The sequence below is a fragment of the Nomascus leucogenys genome, chromosome 20, assembly GCF_006542625.1.
Source record: "Nomascus leucogenys isolate Asia chromosome 20, Asia_NLE_v1, whole genome shotgun sequence".
NCBI lineage: Eukaryota > Metazoa > Chordata > Mammalia > Primates > Hylobatidae > Nomascus > Nomascus leucogenys.
The window spans coordinates 81,117,172-81,137,597 of record NC_044400.1 but is presented as its reverse complement, the minus strand read 5'-3'; the positions used below and the strand labels follow the sequence as shown (position 1 = coordinate 81,137,597).

The following is a 20,426-nucleotide window of genomic DNA, read 5'->3' as shown; positions in this document are numbered from 1 at the left end:
TATGTCTCAGCCTCCGGAGTAGCTGGGATTACAGGTGCCCACCACCGTGCCTGGCTAATTTTTGTATTTTTAATAGAGATGGGATTTCACCATGTTGGTCAGGTTGGTCTCTAACGTAATCCACCTGCCTTGACCTCCCAAAGTGCTGGGATTACAGGCGTGAACCACTGTGTCCGGCAACATAACATATTTTTATGTTTTTTGAAATGTTTCAAATGAAAGCAACAGATATGAGATGGCCATTTCATGGGTTGATTCTCATTTGGATTTCTTTCTCACATTTTGAATGCAGCACATTTGGGAGGCTTTTTTTTTTTTTTTTTCCCAGACGGAGTCTCACTCCGTCGCCCTGGCTGGTGTGCAGTGGTGTAATCTCAGCTCACTGCAACCTCTGCCGCCTGAGTTCAAGCGATTCTCCTGCCTCAGCCTCCTGAGTAGCTGGGATTACAGGCGCCTGACACTGTGCCCAGCTAATTTTTTTTTTTTTTTTGAGACGGAGGGAGTCTCACTCTGTTGCCCAGGCTGGAGTGCAGTGGCGCAATCTCTGCTCACTGCAAGCTCCGCCTCCTGGGTTCACGCTGTTCTCCTGCCTCAGCCTCCCGAGTAGCTGGGACTACAGGCATCCGCTACCACGCCCGGCTAATTTTTTGTATTTTTAGTAGAGATGAGGTTTCACCATGTTAGCCAGGATGGTCTCGATCTCCTGACCTTGTGATCCACCTGCCTCGGCCTCCCAAAGTGCTGGGATTACAGGCGTGAGCCACCGCGCCCAGCGGGAGTTTTATAAACTGATATTTGCTGTGCAGTAGATTCTGTCCTGGAGGCAGGGATAGTGATTAGCCATACATTAGGTTAACTCATTGAATTCAGCCAAGTATGTTCAGGGTTTGACCTGTGAGCCACTGGTATTGCATGAGGTCCTCCTCTGTGGTATGTGCTTTTATCAGAAGTTAGGTTTCCAGCCAAGCATGGTGGCTCACACCTGTAATCCCAGCACTTTGGGAGGATTGCTTGGGCCCAAGAGTTCAAGACTAGCCTGGGCAACAGTGACTTGTCTCTACACAAAATAAAAAAAATTAGCCAGGTGTGATGAAGCACACTTGTGGTCCTGGTTGCTTGGGAGGCTGAGGCAGGAGGAGCTCTTAAGCCCAGGAGTTCAGTGCTGCATTGAGCTAGCATCGCTCCACTGCACAACGGCCTGGGCAACAGAGTAAAATCCAAAGAAAAAACAAAAAAACAACAAAGAAAGTTAGGTTTCCTAGTGAGTATTAGGAAAAAAAATGTATAACCTTCATGTCAAACCCATGACTTCACAGCTTATGAATGTTGCAACTTCAGTACTTTAGAGTAGGAACCAGTGTGTAGTTGATGTGCCAGTATCTGTTGAATGTATGCGTGAATTAGGGAATGAGCTTCCGTAGCATCTTCAGCATATTGCTATCTCTTTTTTTTTTTTTTTTTTTTGAGACGGAGTCTCGCTCTGTCACCCAGGCTGGAGTGCAGTGGCATAGTCTTGGCTCACTGCAAGCTCTGCCTCCCAGGTTCACGTCATTCTCCTGCCTCAGCCTCCCAAGTAGCTGGGACTTCAGGCGCCCGCCACCATGCCTGGCTAATTTTTTGTATTTTTAGTAGAGACAGGGTTTCACCGTGTTAGCCAGGATGGTCTCAATCTCGCCTCCCAAAGTGCTGGGATTACAGGCGTGAGCCACTGCGCCCCACCCCGCTGCCTCCTTTTTATATAACTTAAAAAAAAATCTGTTTGCAAAAGTATCACATGGTTATTTCCTTAAATTTATAAAATACAGAAATAGACAAAAAAAGAAGGGATCTAAGTCCGACACGCTAAGAGAACAGTGACGTGGGTGTCCAGTCTGCTTCTAAGTTTGGTTGTCTCTGTCAAAATTTGACTCTTCTGTGGCTTTCTTTTAACAGATGAAATGCATTCTGTTTCAGAGGACAGTTTTTTATACTAGTAGTTGAAATTACAGTTGTTATGCTCAAAAAATTAATGTCTGTCTGAAATGTACTAACCATAATAGGAATCCCATCTATCTACACTATTTTCTTAATCCACATTTTCCATAAGGCTTCACATGTTCCATTGCAAGATTTTACTTGGCAGTTGTCTTTTACAGCCTAGGTAATATGGCAATTTAAAAATAGAACAGGTGACAACTTTCTTTTCTTTTGACATAATATGGTATGTAGAAGGTGAAAGGATTTACTATGTAAAATCCAGGAGCTGTAGTTTAATACATTTTACAACTCGTTTCTATTAGAGTGATGAACTCAAACTGGTTTCTCCTGGTGACAGGTTATGGACAAATTTTTGTTAATACATCAGTGGTTTTAGGTTTCCATCTAGAGGCTCCTGGATTAAAATACAATTAAATTTAACCATAGCAATGCCAGTACTGTAGAATACGTTTTAAAATGTGCATTATCGGCCGGATGCAGTGGCTCACGCCTGTAGTCCTAGCACTTTGAGAGGCCAAGATGGGCGGATCACAAGGTCAGGAGATTGGGACCATCGTGGCTAACATGGTGAAACCCCGTCTCTACTAAAAATACAAAAAATTAGCCGGGCGTGGTGGCGGGCACCTGTAGTCCCAGCTACTCGGGAGGCTGAGGCAGGAGAACAGCATGAACCCAGGAGGCAGAGCTTGCAGTGAGCCGAGATCACACCATTGCACCCCAGCCTGGGTGACAGAGTGAGACTCCACCTCAAAAAAAAAATGTGGATTATCATACACATATTTGTGTCAATAAAAATAATGGATTATCCCAAAGTTTGGCCTGAAATTCATGAAAATGTTCATTGCATTTTTGGCTTAGTCATGGGGCATGTATTTTTTTTTTTCCTACTCTTCAGCCTACAAATTTTATTTTACACACCTTTATTGCTTTTTTGGTGGGATAATTTTTAAAAAAAGATAAACTGTGTCTAAAGTTTCCTCTTTTGATAAGCCTAATACAAACCGATTTGGATTGTACACTGAACTTCTAGATAGAAGGAAAGAGCAGGCTGCCCCGTATCTGCAGCCAGGTGGCACCTCTCCTGGGATCAGTGCTTTTTACCTGTTAACACATAAGCCTTTAAAGGAGTTGTCCCCAGCCTCGTGTCTGAGCGTGTTCATCTGGGGCCAGCTGCTGAGAAGTGGTAGTGTGCTCTTCCAGCTGTGTGAGTTTACACAACTCACCCAACCTGTGTGGGCCAAAATGTCCCCTCTGTAATGCAGGCACTGAACCCACACACAGCGAACTGAATTAGTGCACATGCACGAACAGTGCTGTACAGAGAAAGCTCAATAAATGTCACTTCCTGTTCCCTAGTGACACTCTGTGCCCCAGATTCCCCATCCGTTAGGTAGGGTGATCGTGCTTCTCACAGGTGGTTGTGAGGAAGATGACTGTGTGGTCATATAGAGGTGGTCACCTGTGGAAGGGCTTCAGAAAAGATGCTCACTGACATCAGAGCACCCACGGGCCCTGGTAGGCAGGCCCTAGTGACCCTCTTCTCTGTGCAGGCTCTGCGAGAGGGACCCCTACCAGCTGTACCAGCGTCTGGAACAGCAAGCTCGAGAGTACGTGCTGGAGATGAAGGTCCGCCTGCTCCGGCAGCTGTCGGCTGCGGCCAAGGTGAAGGCACCATCTGGCCTGCAGGGCCCCCCGCAAGCGCACCAGTTCATCTCCCTCCTGCTTGAGGAGTACGGCGCCCTCTGCCAGGCCGCACGCTCCATCAGCACCTTCCTTGGCACTCTGGTAAGAGAGAAAACGCGTGTTTTTCTTTCTGTTTGGATGAACTGAAGAGAAGCATGTGGCAAAAGGAAGCTTCTCACGCATGTGTGCTGACCTTGCTGTCACACCCCCACACGCTGTCACAGGCCCCTCTTCTCTACGGGAGAGGACCTGTTTCCTCTCCTCTTTGTCTTTCCTCTGGACTTCGCCACTGGATAAAAGCATTGGGTGGATTGATAACCAGGTGACACCTCATGGAAGACCGTTTGGAGGACCTTGAGGCCCAGGGAACAAGGCATGGGGGCAGTTTGAGGGGAGCACTGATGTGTGCCTTTATAAGGAGACAGAGAAATCTCCGGTGTCTTACTTAGGTTGTTCATTCTTCCGTTGCTGTAGACAGAGCTGGTATTAGGTGAAACGCCCATGAAGAGCATGAAGGCTGTAGAGAACAGCTTGTTTACAGCCCAGTGGCATTCATTCATTCGTGCAGGCACGCATTCACTCACAAGCCAGCACTGAGTTAAAGATCTGCTTGTAGTCTCAAGACAGGCCCTATCCCCATCCTTGCCAATGGGGATCTGACAGTCCTAACAAAAGAGACACACAGATGGGTCCGGTTGCCTCAAAGGAGGAATCACTACATCGGGTGGAAGGAGCGTGGTATAGGAATATGGTTACGAGTAGGCTGCGGACAATCCTCAACAGCCTCAGTGCCCCCGTGCTTTGGAAGGAGACCATGCGTCCCAGAGACAAGCCCTCAAAGCTTCCTTGACTGTTACTAATAGTCTATGGAGTTTTTCATCACTTAAACTTTATTATTAAATAATACTTAACTGTATTTGGTGCTAGTTTTGGGTGCTTTCTTTCTTTAAATAAAGAAAAGGAATTTATTTCTTATGGTTAGGAAGGCTGAGAAGTCCAAGTTTGAGGGGCCACATCTGGTGAGAGCTTTCTTGCAGGTGGGGACTTGGACTCTGAACAGAGTCCAAAGGTGGTACAGGGCATCACATGGCGAGAGGGCTGAGCATCTAGTTTTGGGTGCTTTCTTAGTGGTAAACCTACATTTTGAAACATACACAGTAAGCATTGGCCTTGGTCTTGATCTGATTCTCAAGTTGATGGACCCTCTTAGAAAAATTTACATACAACCCGGGCGTGGTGGCTCATATCTGTAATCCTAACACTTTGGGAAGCCAAAGTGGGAGGATCACTTGAGCCCAGGAGCTTGAGACCAGCCTGAGCAACATGGGGAGACCCCATCTATACCAAAAAAATTTAAAATTAAATTAACCAGGCGTGATGACGCATGCTACTTGAGGCTGTGAGGCAAGAGGATCATTTGAGCTCAGGGTTGAGGCTGTGGTGAGCCAGTGCACTCCAGTCTGGGCAATAGAGTGAGATCCTATCTCAAAAAGAAAAGAAAAAATTACATACATGTAATTGTAAGTCATTTCAGGGGGTTCACAGACTTCCTCAAGCTTCACTGCACCAAGCCATGGGGAGATATCTATTCTGAGAAGAGGTAGTGAGGTGAAGGGGTAGGGTGAGGGGTGAGGGCGGGGCGGGGCGGGGGGGCAGTTATCCTGTTTCAAGGTCTGAGTCCACTGGGTAGTGCCACCAGGCTTCCTTCTGGTACCTCGTCCTTCCTCTGGCATCTCTTGCAGCACTGCCTCCCCGTCTCCACCTGAGAGTCTGCCTGCCCTTCAGAGGTTCAAATCCAGAGCCCCTCCTCTGTCTTCTGCAAGAACATTGGCTCAGGTTAAGAAGGATGCTCTCCAGCCCACCTAAACCTGGTGCCCAGAGAGACTCTGGTAGTGAAGACAGCAGCTGTTGCTACTCTCCAGAAAGTGCTGGCGAGGTCTGCGCTTCCTCAGATAGTTACTGTAGGACACTGTTTTACGAAGCTGAGAAAAATTAATTTGAACCATATTTATTAGAGCAAATTCCTAGCAGTTTACGTAGAAATAATTTCTTGTGGCTTGAGGCCGGGTGTGGTGGCTCACGCCTGTAATCCCAGCACTTTGGGAGGCCAAGGCAGGCAGATCACCTGAGGTCAGGAGTTCGAGACCAGCCTGGCCAATATGATGAAACCCCGTCTCTACTAAAAATACAAAAATTAGCCAGGCATGGTGGCGGGCGCCTGTAGTCCCAGCTACTAGGGAGGCTGAGGCAGGAGAATCACTTGAACCCGGGAGGCAGAGGTTGCATTGAGCCAAGATTGCGCCACTGCACTCCAGTCTGGGTGACAGAGCAAGACTCTGTCTCACACACAAAATAAAATAAAAAAGAAATAATTTCTTGTGGCTTGAAAAAAATGCATACACTCGGAAGCTGTTTGATTAGTGTCTTTTTTCACTTCCTTTACACATAGAAATATACACATTGATTTCTAGGGGTCCAGCAGACTAGATACCCTTAACTATTCCTTCCTCCAAGGGAAACAACTGAATTTACTAGATAATAAAAAAATAAGCCGGGCGTGGTGGCCTACGGCTATAATCCCAGCACTTTAGGAGGCCGAGGTGGTTGGATCACCTGAGGTCAAGGAGTTAGAGACCAGCCTGGCCAACATGATGAAACCCCGTCTCTACTAAAAATGCAAAAAATTAACCTGGCGTGGTGGCACGCGCCTATAATCCCAGCTACTCGGGAGGCTGAGGCAGGAGAATTGCTTGGACCTGGGAGGTGGAGGTTGCAGTGAGCTGAGATTGTGCCGCTGCACTCCAGCCTGGGCAACAAGAGCAAAACTCCATGTCAAAAAAAAGACGAAATCTTTTTAAGTGTATGGCTGAGATGGCATGAAAGGGAATAAGTTGTAGTGGTGAAAAACCAATTGAAAGCTGGAATCCTGAGAAATATGTGGGCTTGAAAGTCAGCATTTGCTGCGAGGATTTCTTCTGATCCTGGGAGACGAGACACAACCTAGCCCAGGATGGGGTCTGCACATAATGCTGGGGCTGTAAGTGACGACACCAGTAAGGTTGAAGTGGAAACTCCGAGCACCGAAAGGGACAGCAGGGATCTGCAGCTCTCGTGGCCTTGGGGTGGGGATGCAGGGAGTACAGCTTCCCAGAGACTTGGTAGCTGTCAGCCAGCTGCCACATGAGCTGGAGTCTGAATAAATGTTGGTGTGGTATGAACAGCAAAAGCCTGGAAGTTACTTTACAGTGGTCCAGGGTTGCTGGTAACGTTAGGCAGCGTGCAGATCACCTCTGGACACCTTCAATCTGACCTCAGAGAATTCGAATAGATAAAATCCCCCCAAATGAGCAGCTCACAGTAAAAAATAGTCATAAGACACAAGGTTCATGACAGTACAGTTAAAAGCCAGCAGAAGCAATAGACAGAATCACGTAACAAAGATATTTAAATTTTCAAAAAAGAATATAGAGTAACTTTGTTAACTGTGCTTAAAGAAGCTTTGTAAAAGTTTGAAATTGGGAGTTAAGGATTAATACTCTAAAGAATGATCAGATTTGAAAAAATATCAAAACTAGAAACAAAAACATATTTTTTGGAGATGATAGCTGAGAAATTCTCAGAATTACTGAAAAATACTAGTGTTCAGCAAGGAAGCATATCAGATTTCCCACGTAAGATGTTGAAAAATCCTCCTCTGGATATAGTATAGTGACAGCTACAGAACATCAAAGAAAAAGTGATCTCAAACACAAAACACAGGACTTTGTTGAAAATGGTCTGTGAGATGTTGTAATGTGTAATTCTGGATTCTGGGTAGAGACTACAGTGAATCTATGTACTCCTTACCCAGATCCACAGTTAATCAGCATTTTGCCACTCTGACTTCATTATGCCTTCTTTCTTTTCCACTTTCTCTTCCCTCTTTTTGATGCAGTATTTTAATATGGGTCCCAGACAATGTGCTTTTTGTCTTAGAATATTCCAATAAGTGTCTCTAAAAATAGTCATCCATTAGCTTATGTAGCCACAGTTCCATTGTCACATCCATGAAGACTGACGGTAATAGTAATTTCTTACCGACTAATGCCAGCCGATCTCTTTTTATGGTTGGGTTATTCCAATCAGAAGCCAAAAATCTTCACAAATTCATAGCCACATTGTTACCGTGCCATCCTGTGATCTATGCAGCACCAGCTTAAGATAAACTCAGTGTCTCAGGGCAATAATTCCCAACAGTTTTGGACTCAGGCCCCTTTATACTTAAAAATTTAGGACCCTGAAGTGTGCTTTTTAATGCAGACTTATATCAGTACTTGCTGTATTGAAATTCAAACTGAGAAAATTTTTTAAATGCTTATTGTCATTTTAAAAATGTAAGCTCTCATTAGATTACATAAATTGCATGTTTTAACATATATTAGACAGTGTAACAAATAATACACTTTTACATTAGATAATGTAGCATAAATTACACATGTAAAAGTAACTATTTTCCAAAATAAAACATTGTTGCCCAGGCTGGAGTGCAATGGTGTGATCTTGGCTCACTGAAACCTCTGCCTCCCGAGTTCAAGCGATTCTCCTGCCCCAACCTCCCAAATAGCTGGGATTACAGGTGCCTGCCACCACACCTGGTTAATTTTTTTGTATTTTTTTTAGTAGAGATGGGGTTTCACCATGTTGGCCAGGCTGGTCTCGAACTCCTGACCTCAGGTGATCTGCCCGCCTCGGCCTCCCAAAGTTCTGGGATTACGGGCGTGAGCCACTGCGCCCAGCCAACATATTTCTTAAGAAGAGCGGGTCACCCACACCTCTCCAGATCTCTCTGTAAAAGCAGTGGGAGTCTCATCTTCTGCATTCAGTCTGTTGTCATAGGTTGTCTGGTTGAAATTATTGAAGAAAATTCAACTTTTTACAGATACGTAGTTGGAAAAAGGACGAATTTTTTTTTTTTTGAGACGGACTCTTAGTTGGAAAAGGGAATAATTTTTTTTTTTTTTTTGAGACAGAGTCTGACTCTGTCTCAAAAAAAAATCTCGCTCTGTCTCACTCTGTCCCTCATGATCTCGGCTCACTGCAACCTCCGCTTCCTGGGTTCAAGCGATTCTCCTGCCTCAGCCTCCCGAGTAGCTGGGACTACAGGTGGGTGCCACAATGCCAGGCTAATTTTTTGTATTTTTAGTAGAGTTGGGGCTTCACTGTGTTAGCCAGGATGGTCTCGATCTCCTGACCTCGTGATTCACCTGCCTTAGCCTCCCAAAGTGCTGGGATTACAGCCGTGAGCCACCGCGCCCTGCCAGAAAGAATATTTTAATAGCATCTTCAAATCCTGATAGATCTTCTCTGAGAGTACACCAACACGTGAGAGTTTCTTAATGGTTAGTTGCGATGTAGTCTGAAACTATATCACTCAACTTACCCTACTCTGTTCCATTAAAATCCACAGGTTCCAGCTCACCCCATGAATGGACTCTCTACTTATACGTGGTTTGCTAGTGTCATTCATAGGTCATTTTGCAAATATTGATTCACTGAGTATCTTCTGGATGTTGACATTTTTATTAATATAAAAAATGATATTTGTTCATATCAGCACTGATCTCATCAGAAAGCTCTTTAAATGTGTAGGATCTTTCAAGCCAACAGCAGCAAATGCAAATTTTCTAAAGTTTTCTTTTTTGCTTGAAAGCTCAGATTTTATGATTAGCCACAGATTGTGTCACTTGTTTTCTTTGAAGCAACATGTTAATTTGCTGTGCAAACTCTGCCAGCTAGTTAGCTCTTCTGAACAGCACCCCCATTCTACTGTTTTTGCTGAACTCACTGGATACTCTTGGACATAGAAAGGTATTCTCAGAAATGCAACTTTACTAGAGAATGCCCTCATGTGAGGTTTATTCCACACTGCCTAGGGGGTCAAACAGGATAATGAGTCACATTTTTTGTATTTACTTTAAATATTAAAGTAAAATTGGGGGACTGGGCGCAGTGGCCCACGCCTGTAATCCCAGCACTTTGGGAGGCCAAGGTGGGTGGATTACTTGAGCCCACGAGTTCAAGACCAGCCTGGGCAACATGGTGAGATCCCGTCTCTACAAAAGATACAAAAATTAGCTGAGCGTAATAGTATACACCTGTAGTCCCAGCTACTCAGGAGGCTGAGGATTGCTTGAGCCTGGGAGGCGGAGGTTGCAGTGAGCCAAGATTGCGCCACTGCACTCCAGCCTGGGCGACAGAGTGAGACCCTGTCTCAGTCAATCAACCAATCACTCAATTTTTTTTTTTTTAAAGGAAATCTAAAAAAAAAAAAAAAATTGTCACTAGGCTTAAGTTATGCTTCTAGTCATCTAGGAAACACCTCACCAGGCTATAATAGTGAAGTCTAAATTTTCATCCACAAAGACAGAAAGATCTCAAATATCCCGTTATTTCTGTCTGTTGTAGGAACTACATTCTAAACATCTTCTCTTCCTTCTTTCAAATCCCCAAACCTTTTTTGTGGTGGGAAGTGAGAACAGTTTGCAGAGCCTGCCCTTAGGTCACTGACAAGCCTTTCTGCCTCTAGCTCAGCAGTTCTTCCATAGGCCTCACCTCTCACAGGAGCTGTGAGGACATATCCTGCAGAGCCCACCCCTGCATGCCCCGGTCCAGTTATTCGAGCCCCTCTATGCTGGTTCCACACCTGTCGATGGGGCATGGGCAGGGCAGTACCAGGTTTACAGGGAACTTACTGGAGGCATTGAATTCAGCACTAAGGACAGTGCCTGGCATGCTAGGCACTCAGGTGTTAACATGTGTTGCTTAAGTAAGTAAACTCCAAGTTGATTTCAGGTTGTGAAGTGAATCTGATATCTGTTTGTCTTGCATGCCTCACCTAGAGGTGTAATTTTAGATTTTATTAAAAATGCCAAATATCTTCATAAATTAGCCTTCACCCAGTGACCATTAGCAACTGGCCCAGAAAGCCAGACTTGTGATTCCACTCATAGACAGGCAGGTGGAAACGGCTATCCCAGAGGTTTCCAAGGGAGGCCAGGCAAAGCCTCAGCTCTTCCAGGAGGCCCCTCTCTCAGCTAGTTGCCAGCCTGGTCTGATCCAGGTGCTGCATTCACTCTCATGTACTCTTTGTCTCGTAGCTGAATCGTAAGTCAGGTCACTGCCTGCTCTTCTGTTCCCCGGGAACCCCTGGAGAGCAACGGACTACTGTAGCAGGAGGTAGTCTTTGTGTCCTCGTACCTGGCACAGGGCCTGGGCAGCATGGGCTTGGCACTTCACCTGCTTCATTATTACGAGCACGTTTGTGGGTTCCAGCCTGGGGCTGGGTATCAGTTACCTGGCCCTGGTCTCCTGCCACATGCATTTTTCCTGTACTGAGTGTGCTTGCTCTGAGATATGCTTGGTGTGAAACAGGAGTGATGATGTTTCAATCTGGGAGGCACTGGTGAAAACACGATGAGGAAAGGTATTGGAAATGTTAACAGAATGGAAGGTTTGAGATTTTCTGCAGATGGCATAGATTCATTGCTGAATCTCAATCCTTGTGTTTCCAGGTATGAAAACAGAGCTGTATCCAGCAAGGCTGGCACACAGTGGTCTAGCAGTATCACTGGTGTGCTCTCTCCAAATGTGTTTTTAGGTGTTTACTTTCAATCATTATAATCATTATAATTTGTTCTCTCAGCCCCCATACCAACTAGGGTTATCAGGTGACATAACAATGAAGTCTTTGTGTCGTTCATTTGCTAAGGTCTCCATCAACTCAGCTTGGCTATATTGTAAACAAGAGCAGACCTCTAAACCCAGTCCGTGAGTGACCCGACTCAGGAGACGTGGAGTAGCCAAGCATGATGAAGTGCAGCTTCCAGTGCTGGCGGTTGTTGAAGTCAGGAACATTCACCCAAAGATGTAACGTGATCTGAACACAAGTAGTGTCCATGTAGTTGACAGAGGGCAGCATGGATTCACACACGCATGGTTGTAGCAAGACTTATTAAATGTGAACATTACATATAGGAAAGGTAATAATGGCATCAACCTCAGTGATCTTGTGTTGGGGGTTTGCTGTACATCTCTGCTGACATCACTCTCTATGATGACTGGGACACTTCTCCGTTTTCGTGGTATATTCTAAAGTAATTGACGAGTTTGCCTACGATTATTAGGAAGACAAAAAACCTTACCTCTAGTAGGGTCTTGCAAGTGGAGAAATTGTGTGTATTAATTAGAATGGAAGGTTTCTCCATAGGTAAGAAAATTGTTATCCTTTGGCATTGAGGGACTTGATGTATCTAAACTGTTTGAATTGTAAGGGCTTTCATTACATTTTAAAAGTATAATTGTGAGAAATGACTCTCAAACATGTGCAGTTACTGCTTTGTCTCTGTGCGCACCTGTCACCCTGTCTTTGCGGCCCTTCTAAACTTGCCGTTTTAGAGGGGAGGCTTGCTGAAGCCCATGTCCGTGTAGTCAGAGTTCTGATCCACTGTGTGCCTTGGGACATACAGGGAGCAGCACTTCTCATAAGCTGAACGCTCTGGGCCTGTGAAGAGGGATGAGTGCGTGGTGGGGGAAACGGGGAGGGGGGAGGGAATCCCTCTGGGAATTTTCAAGTCTTTAGCAATTCACTACATCTTCTGTTTATCTTTTACTTTTTCTTAACCAGGAAAATGAACATTTGAAAAAGTTCCAAGTGACATGGGAACTGCATAATAAACACCTGTTTGAAAATCTGGTCTTTTCGGAACCACTTCTTCAGAGCAACTTGCCTGCACTGGTGTCACAGATCAGGTATTTTGCCTTAACCCATATATGTCTTTGTGGTGTGACAGCACGGTCTTTTCTCCTGACTGGTGTGCGTGTACCTGAGTACCAGCAAGTATGAAAGTTCTTGCAGGAAAAATAACAGGGCTTAGAGAAAAAGATAGTTTGGGCCAAAAGCTCAAAACCTGAGAAGTAATACAATTAAACTTTTAAATGATGAGTCAATATAAATGCTACTAAGATTTAACACCACAAATTCCTCATACAGAAAAGCTACAGTAAATATAGCACTTTTCCTTGACAAGGCCCATCCTTGGCCAGGCACCTGTGGTGTGGTTCATGCTATGGCTCTTGGACATGTAGGGGAGATGGAGGAAGGAAGGAGCCCAGGTCTGAGGGTGCCCAAGGCCGTCCGGATACAGCTTGGCGTCTCCCACACATTCCCTGGCTACCCGAGGCTCTGTTGCTCTGTCTCCTGGTGTAGCGCATCCATGTGGCTTCTTCACGCTTGGGAGGCTGGCTGGGTTCTTCTATGCTTCCACTGAGAAAGGGGTGCAGAGTGTAGCAGTCACTCGTTGGGTATTTGCTCAGGGTCAGAGTGAGAAGATTTAGGCTGGGCATGTGTTTGCCCTGTGGTACCATGTTCACTTAGAAGGCGTGTTCCTCCTGATGTGATGTTACTCAGCAGAACGCTGTTCCCTGCACTGAGTCATGCATGAGCTACCACAGGTCTGCAGTTTGCTGATTTTGTTCTTTGGTGTTTTGTTCTATTTACCACATGTGAGCACATTCCCATAATACAGATCCACTGTGACAGCAGCCATCTACATTTGACCACATTAACCTATACTTAGGGGTGTGGTGGCTCATGCCTGTAATTCCAACACTTTGGGAGGCCTTAGGCGGGCGGATCACCTGAGGGTCAGGAGTTTGAGACCAGCCTGGCCAACATGGTAAAACCCCATCTCTACTAAAAATATAAAAATGAGCCGAGCGTGGTGGCACATATCTGTGATCCTGGCTACTCGGGAGGCTGAGGCAGGAGAATTGCTTGAACCCCAGAGGCAGAGGTTGCAGTGAGCCAAGAGTGCACCACTGCACTCTAGCCTGGGCGATAGAGCGAGATGCTGTCTCGGGGGAAAAAAATTGTTAGCTTCACAAAGCAAGGGAATAAATTGTTGTTCTATTGACTACACCAGTTATTGCTATTTTATTTTATTTTATTTTATTTTTGAGACATGTCTTGCTCTGTCACCCAGGCTGGAGTGCAGTGGCAAGATCTCGGCTCACTGCAAGCTCCACCTCCCGAGTTCACGCCATTCTCCTGCCTCAGCCTCCCGAGTAGCTGGGACTACAGGCGCCCGCCACCACACCCAGCTAATTTTTTTTTGTATTTTTAGTAGAGACGGGGTTTCACTGTGAAAACTCCCATCTTTTTCTGTGCCGTAGTTCTGGATTTTCTGTTTGCTCATTGGGTATAATGGTCAGACTCCAACCATGAGCCACGTCTCCAGTGTGGATGCTCGGGCTCAAGCTGCAGTCTCACTTCTCACTTTTGAGACCCACAGGTAGTTGAGGGAGAAGGATAAACACAGACAGGGACAGAGTGAGGCCAACCAGCACGTTCCCTGAGCAGCACTGACGATGCCAGGACACACCATGCCTTTGTGCTCTGCAGCTGACTGCCTTGTCAGCCTGAGACTAATTCAAGATAATTCAGATTTGCATTGCTAGTGTACAGATACACATTTAACAATTCATAAAAATTTTGCTACTGATTACATACAAACACCCCTTAAAGCTTCTGCATCATATGAAATACATATGGTACGATTCACCCACTTAAAATGTACAATTCAATGGCTTGATATATTACTTTTTAAAAAAATTATGGTAAAGTATATAACATAAAGCTTACCATTTTAACTAGTGTATATTTCAATAACATTAATTATATTCATAGTGTTTGTAACCATTACCACTATGTACTTTAAAATTTTTTCCTTACCCGAAACAGTAACTCTACCCATTAAACAGTAACTCTCCATTGCCCCCTTCTTTTTTCCCCATAGCCTTTGAAAGTCAGTAATTGGCAGGTTCCTTCCCTTGACTCCCCACCATTTTTTGTCTTAAAATGTATCTATGAAAGAACTGGGCCACCTGTCCTGGGGGTGCTTTGGTCTGGATCTTGCGTGGGCGTGTTCACAGAGTAGTCTGGCCACCTCCATCCTCTGTCATGCCTGAGAATTGGTGGTAGGATCTGAAGGTTCTGGACGGCTCTGCTCAGATCCGCTGGCAGACTGAGGTATAGCTGGAGGGTGTTTCTATCAGGGGGTGCATCCCTCAGGCCTGCTTCTCTTTGTTGTGGGTGTCAGTAGCCCAATGTGGGCTTCACTTTAAATATATATTAATTAGGCTAATAAAACTTACCCAAACCAATGTTATTTCATTTTCTTTATCAATAATAATGTTTCACATACACATTGGTAACATTACAGTAAGCGTATTTCCATGCTGCTGTCTTGTATTTGCAAGCTCAATATTTAGATGGAAACCTGTTTGCTGAGCCATTGATTTAATTCAACCCTGTGGATAGTCCCTGTGACTCTTTTGATCCTAGCACAGCTTTGCTTGCAGGGAAGCCCTGTGCCTGCAGATTGCTTTCCAATTACACCACCAAAGATATCCACAAAACCCCTCCCCCACCCACTTTGCTCTCCCTTGGCTCAAAATAATCTGAATTCTATAACTGGGAAGAGAGGAATTCTTACTTCCAGGAGGAGCGGGACAAGGAACACATGACAGGGTATAGTGCCGCATCGCAACGTTCCAGGTGGAGCAAGTAGGGGCAGGATGGAATTGGGTAGAAGCTGGATTCTGTGTGAAGAATGGAAACCAGTCACGGAAGAGCAGGGCTGGCAGAGGAGAAGTCGGAGAAAAACTACTTCACGGGCTGCAGTGTGGCAGAACCCTGGTGCCACTGGAGTCCGTGTCTTAAGGAGTTTTGTCTCCTGAGGGGCAGAAACAGCCTTAGGAGAACAGCTTTGATGTTTTGAAGTAGCCTCAATCCATGTGCATCAGTATTGTTTCTTTCGTTTGGGCTTCCCTAAATGACTGCCCAGTTACACCTAACCTCTGCTGCCTCCCCTGGAGAGACTGCAGTAGGTGAGTGCACAGATGGCTTCAGTAGCTGCGAGGTTCCCAGGTGCGATTTACCTGAGGGTGGAGATAGGTGAGAGGAGAAGAGGGAGTCATTCCTGCCCATTTCACCCATGAAAAGATCCTAATTTCCACACAGCTTTATTGTTTATTATAAAATCATTAGATTGGCATTACAAATAAAATTCTGAAAATATAGAAAATCATAAAGTTAGGTTTTACAAATAATTTAGTATTTCTTATACATTTTTTCCCTATGTCCACTATACGTATTTTTTAACATGCTGTAGTCATATCTTTAGTTACCATGGGCATATTTCCATTTCAAAATATATATGTGTGTATATACATGAATGTGTGTGTATGTGTGAATGGGTAGACGTAATTATAAAATTGGTAACAAGTATCTAGTTACCAAGTACTGATTCCTCTAGATGTGCCGTGATGCATTTGGTGGCTTCTAGTGTTTTATGTAAACAGTGCTGATCCCTAACCTTGCACAGAATCTTTGTGCTCTAGATATAAACATATTTGATTCTAAGCCATCCTTGTCAAGATGTCTTTATTCCACTTATTTTGGCTCACACTGATAGATTTCAGTATTAGGAACATGAATTTTTTCTGCTAATAATCTACGTGTGTCTCCACACCACTCCCCGTCCTCCTCCTGACCCCAGCCCCCAGCCTTCTGTCTCCCAATCGCCATCTTGCTCAGTCTCTTCAGAAATCGAGGTGTTTTTTCTCACTGTCCACCTGCATGTGTGTCTTTTGTTTCCCATTTATTTTCTCATTTTCCATCTTGCCATCTTTCTTTTTTTTCTTTTTTTCTTTCTTTCTTTTTTTTTTATTGAGGCAGAGTCTCACCCTGTCTCCCAGGCTGGAGTGCGGTGGCGCAATCTCGGCTCACCCCAACCTCTGCCTCCCAGGTTCAAGCGATTCTTCTGTCTCAGCCTCCTGAGTAGCTGGGATTACAGGCATGTGGCACCACACCCAGCTAATTTTTGTATTTTTAGTAGAGACAGGGTTTCTCCATGTTGGCCAGGCTGGTCTTGAACTCCCGACCTCAGGTGATCCCCTTACCTAGGCCTCCCAAAGCCCTGGGATTATAGGCGTGAGCCACTGCGCCCGACCGCCATCTTTCTTAATACAATATAATAGACAGAAAACTAACTATATTTCTTCAAGTAAATCAGATTTTGTTTTGCTTTATTTGAAAACCAGATCTAAATTTTATGTCTCGTTAAGTGTTTTGTTTTCTCTGAGCCAGTTGTATTTTCAAGAGTAAAATAACTTTGTATCCCCATATTTATTTTTTTATTATCATTTTTATTTTTATCTATTTTAATTTTGTATTTGCAATTCCATATTTGGTAAACTGAATTGTTGAGTCATAGTCTTTAGAGACATGTTGGTCAGTGCTCATTTTGTTTTTAGAGGCTGTTGTTTGAGCATCTGCTTTTTTTTTTTTTTTTTTTTTTGAGACAGAGTCTCGCTCTGTTGCCCAGGCTGGAGTGCAGTGGTGTGATTTCGGCTCACTGCAACCTCCGCCTCCCAGGTTCAAGCAATTCTCCTGTCTCAGCCTCCTGAGTAGCTGGGACTATGGGTGCCTGCCACCACACCTGGCTAATTTTTTTGTATTTTTAGTAGAGATGGGGTTTCGCCACATCGGTCAGGCTGGTCTCGATTTCCTGACCTCAGGTGATCCACCCACCTCAGTCTCCCAAAGTGCTAGGATTACAGGCGTGAGCCACCGTGCCCAGCCGAGCATCTCCTTTTTACAAGTCTGTCCTGGGTGCCTTGCATGGGGATATATTGATCCCTCACAGCTCCCTGCTGTGGTGCAGAGTGGCACCCCGTTTTCCACATTGGGAGGCGAGATGACAAAACAGGATAGTATCAGCAGGAAGCACATTCTGATCTCAGCCTCAGATCCTTTGGGTTCTTTGCTTTGTTACAAGGCCTTCTCTCTCCTAGGCTAGGAACCACCACACACGACACCTGCAGTGAGGACACATACAGTACCTTGCTGCAGAGGTACCAGCGCTCCGAGGAGGAGCTGCGCAGAGTCGCCGAGGAGTGGCTGGAGTGCCAGAAGAGGATCGACGCCTATGTTGACGAGCAGGTGAGTGCCACCCAGGACCACCACACCCCACGCACATCCTCGGACGGCCCTGTTGAAGGCAGCACCAAGTCACTAGCTTTGTCCTGAGCTGCAAGCCAGGAATTCCCGACTGAGGCCCAGAGGCGCATGTGGGTAGCTCATGTGTCAGCTGCTGGTTTTCCGGAAGGGATGGGAAACCTGTTGGCATCACAGATGGCTTGGGCCTCCTGGGCCTGAGGTGTGGTGGCAGCAGTTGGTCAAGTTCGCCTTGGCCTGGGCACACCTGCTGTCACTCACACGGGCTGTCACCAGGCTCTGCACCCCAGGTAGGAGGTTTTTCCTTTTTTTTTTGAGATGGAGTTTTGCTCTTGTTGCCCAGGCTGGAGTGCAATGGTGAGGTCTGGGCTCACCCCAACCTCTGCCTCCCGGGTTCAAGTGATTCTCCTGCCTCAGCCTCCCGAGTAGCTGGGATTACAGGCATGCACCACCATGCCTGGCTAATTTTGTATTTTTAGTAGAGACAGGGTTTCTCCATGTTGGTCAGGCTGGTCTGGAACTCCCGACCTCAGGTGGTTTGCCTGCCTCAACCTCCTAAAGTGTTAGGATTACAGGTGTGAGCCACCACGCCTGGTCCAGGTAGGAGGTTTTTTAAATCCAGGAGCTGTTTACTGAGCTCTCTGCTGTTGAGAGCTCATTGTCCATCTGTCCTAGTCTGGAAGGGAGTGCAGACACATGCACAGGTGGCAGGTGGCTCACGAGGTGGAAGACAGAAGAGGGAGGGCACCTGCTGGAGGTGGATCTGAAGGGAGGGCGCTCAGGCAGCCCAAACCTGTCAGACAGAGCAGGGCTTTGAGACGGCGCCCCCCCCTTCCCACTCCTGGCCTGCCTGCTCTCCTAAAGCAGGGTTGGGCCATGAAGGAATTGAGAGTGGCACTGGTTTAAAGATGACAGTAGTGTGAGCAGGGGTAAAGGAGGAATGACTGAGTTTCTCTTTTGCACTTTGGAGACTCTCTGTAGGAAAATGGAACCTGGGCTCTAGCCTAAGTCATGTGCTGGTTCCATGTCTGCCCTGGCATGGTGAGTGCCATGTGGATGCCACCTGTGGCTCCTTGTCAGTGTTCCTTGTCAGTGCTGTGAGGGACTGGGAAGAAGGAAGGGACTAGCGGGTGCTTGCTGCCTCCGAGAAGTGTAGTCATTGATTTCAGTTACAGGCCGTGTTTTCTGTTGCTGTTCTCTACTGCAGCCACAGGGACTAGAGCTACAAATGGTCTGTTTGGATTTTCGCGGGTTTTCTCTTACTCCATTCTTCTGCGTTCTCAGCCTCCCAAAGTACTGGGATTACATTTGTGAGCCACTGCGCCTGGCCTGCTGGCTTTTTTTGAACCTGCATCAGCTTCAGTGGAGTAAGTTCCAACTTCGTCACATGCGGAATTCTGTGCTGTTGAGCTTGTCTTAGGGCAGGTGGCCCTGAGATTCTCCCATGACTCTGCGCCTCTTCCTTGGCTGCTGTACGCACAGCACATCAGGGTGAGGAGGGGCCTCAGAGATCACTTTGGTCCTGGGAGACTCCTTCTGTGTCCTGTGCCTCATGGTGGGGCCTGAGAGAGCAGTTGCTGTTTTGTGTTTTCTTCAAAGTGGGTGTATTCCTAATTCATGTTTTTGTCTGTTTTTGTAACCAGAGACTTTCCTGCTGTGGCTTATCACTGACCAGCGACTTCTTAGCCTGGACTACTGTGAGAGCAGGGTCTGGATGCCAGGTGGGGAGGGCAGAGTCTCCTGCTGCAGCAGCACCTCAGCAGCCTTCATCTCATGAGGCTTGGAGCATCCCAGGGGCTGCAGCTATGCCATGTGGGGGCAGCACAGCAGAGAGGGCGCTGAAAGCTGCATCCCCCTCTGCCATCTGTGGGTGCACCAGCCCATTTTCACAAGTTTGCTGTTCTGGTAGAGGGAGCAGGAGTTGGGGGAAGCTAGGATAGTGGGCATTAACCTGCTCCAGGAAGTGGGCATCTTCAGCACAGGCTCTTCAGGGCTGTGGCTGTGCAGGAGGGTCAGTAGTGTGCCCAGGTCACCACTCCCTGGCATGTTCTTGACTTGGGTCCCAGGGAGAACCCTGCACGGCAGTCAACACCAGAATGTCCTGTATCTGCCCCATGAGTCTTTTCCCTCCCCACCTGCAAAATGAGATAATTATGTTAGGTGATGTTTTAGTGTTATATGAGCTTTTAATTCCAAATAAGTTTTTTCTGTGTTATTTTTAAAAAGTAAAACTGGCCAGGTGCAGTGGCTCACACCTGTAATGTCAGCACTTTGGGAGTCTAAGGTGGGAGAATCACTTGAGCCCAGGAGTTTGAGACCAGCCTGGGCAACATAGTGAGACCTTGTCTCTACAAAAAATTAAAAAATTAGCCAGGCTTGGTGCCATGTGCTCATGGTTCCAGCCACTCCAGAGACTGAGTGGGGGAGGATCACTTAAGACCGAAGAGTTCAAGGCTGCAGGGATCTGTGATGGCGCCACCGCACTGCAGCCTGGGTGCCAGAGTGAGACCCTGTCTCAAAAAAAAAAAAAACAGCCAGGCTTAGTGGCTCACACCTGTATTCCCAGCACTTTGGGAGGCTGAGGCAGGTGGATTACTTGATCCCAGAAGTTTGAGACCAGCATGAGCAACATAGATAGACCTTGTCTCTACAAAAATACAAAAATTAGCCAGCCATGGTAGCGTGCACTTGTGGTTTCAGCTACTTGGGA

General features: G+C 46.1%; 1 protein-coding gene across 3 annotated transcripts in view; it reads left to right on the top strand.

Annotated features, from left to right (window-relative positions):
• Positions 1–20,426, top strand: part of FAM193A (family with sequence similarity 193 member A) — a 183,690-nt gene that overhangs the window by 87,641 nt on the left and 75,623 nt on the right. For all 3 annotated transcript variants that reach the window (XM_030800812.1, XM_030800813.1, XM_030800814.1), the window contains exons 5-7: positions 3,528–3,762; positions 12,323–12,447; positions 17,554–17,701. In XM_030800812.1, the coding sequence (XP_030656672.1) occupies positions 3,528–3,762; positions 12,323–12,447; positions 17,554–17,701 (508 nt within the window). The remainder of the gene's footprint in view (positions 1–3,527; positions 3,763–12,322; positions 12,448–17,553; positions 17,702–20,426) is intronic.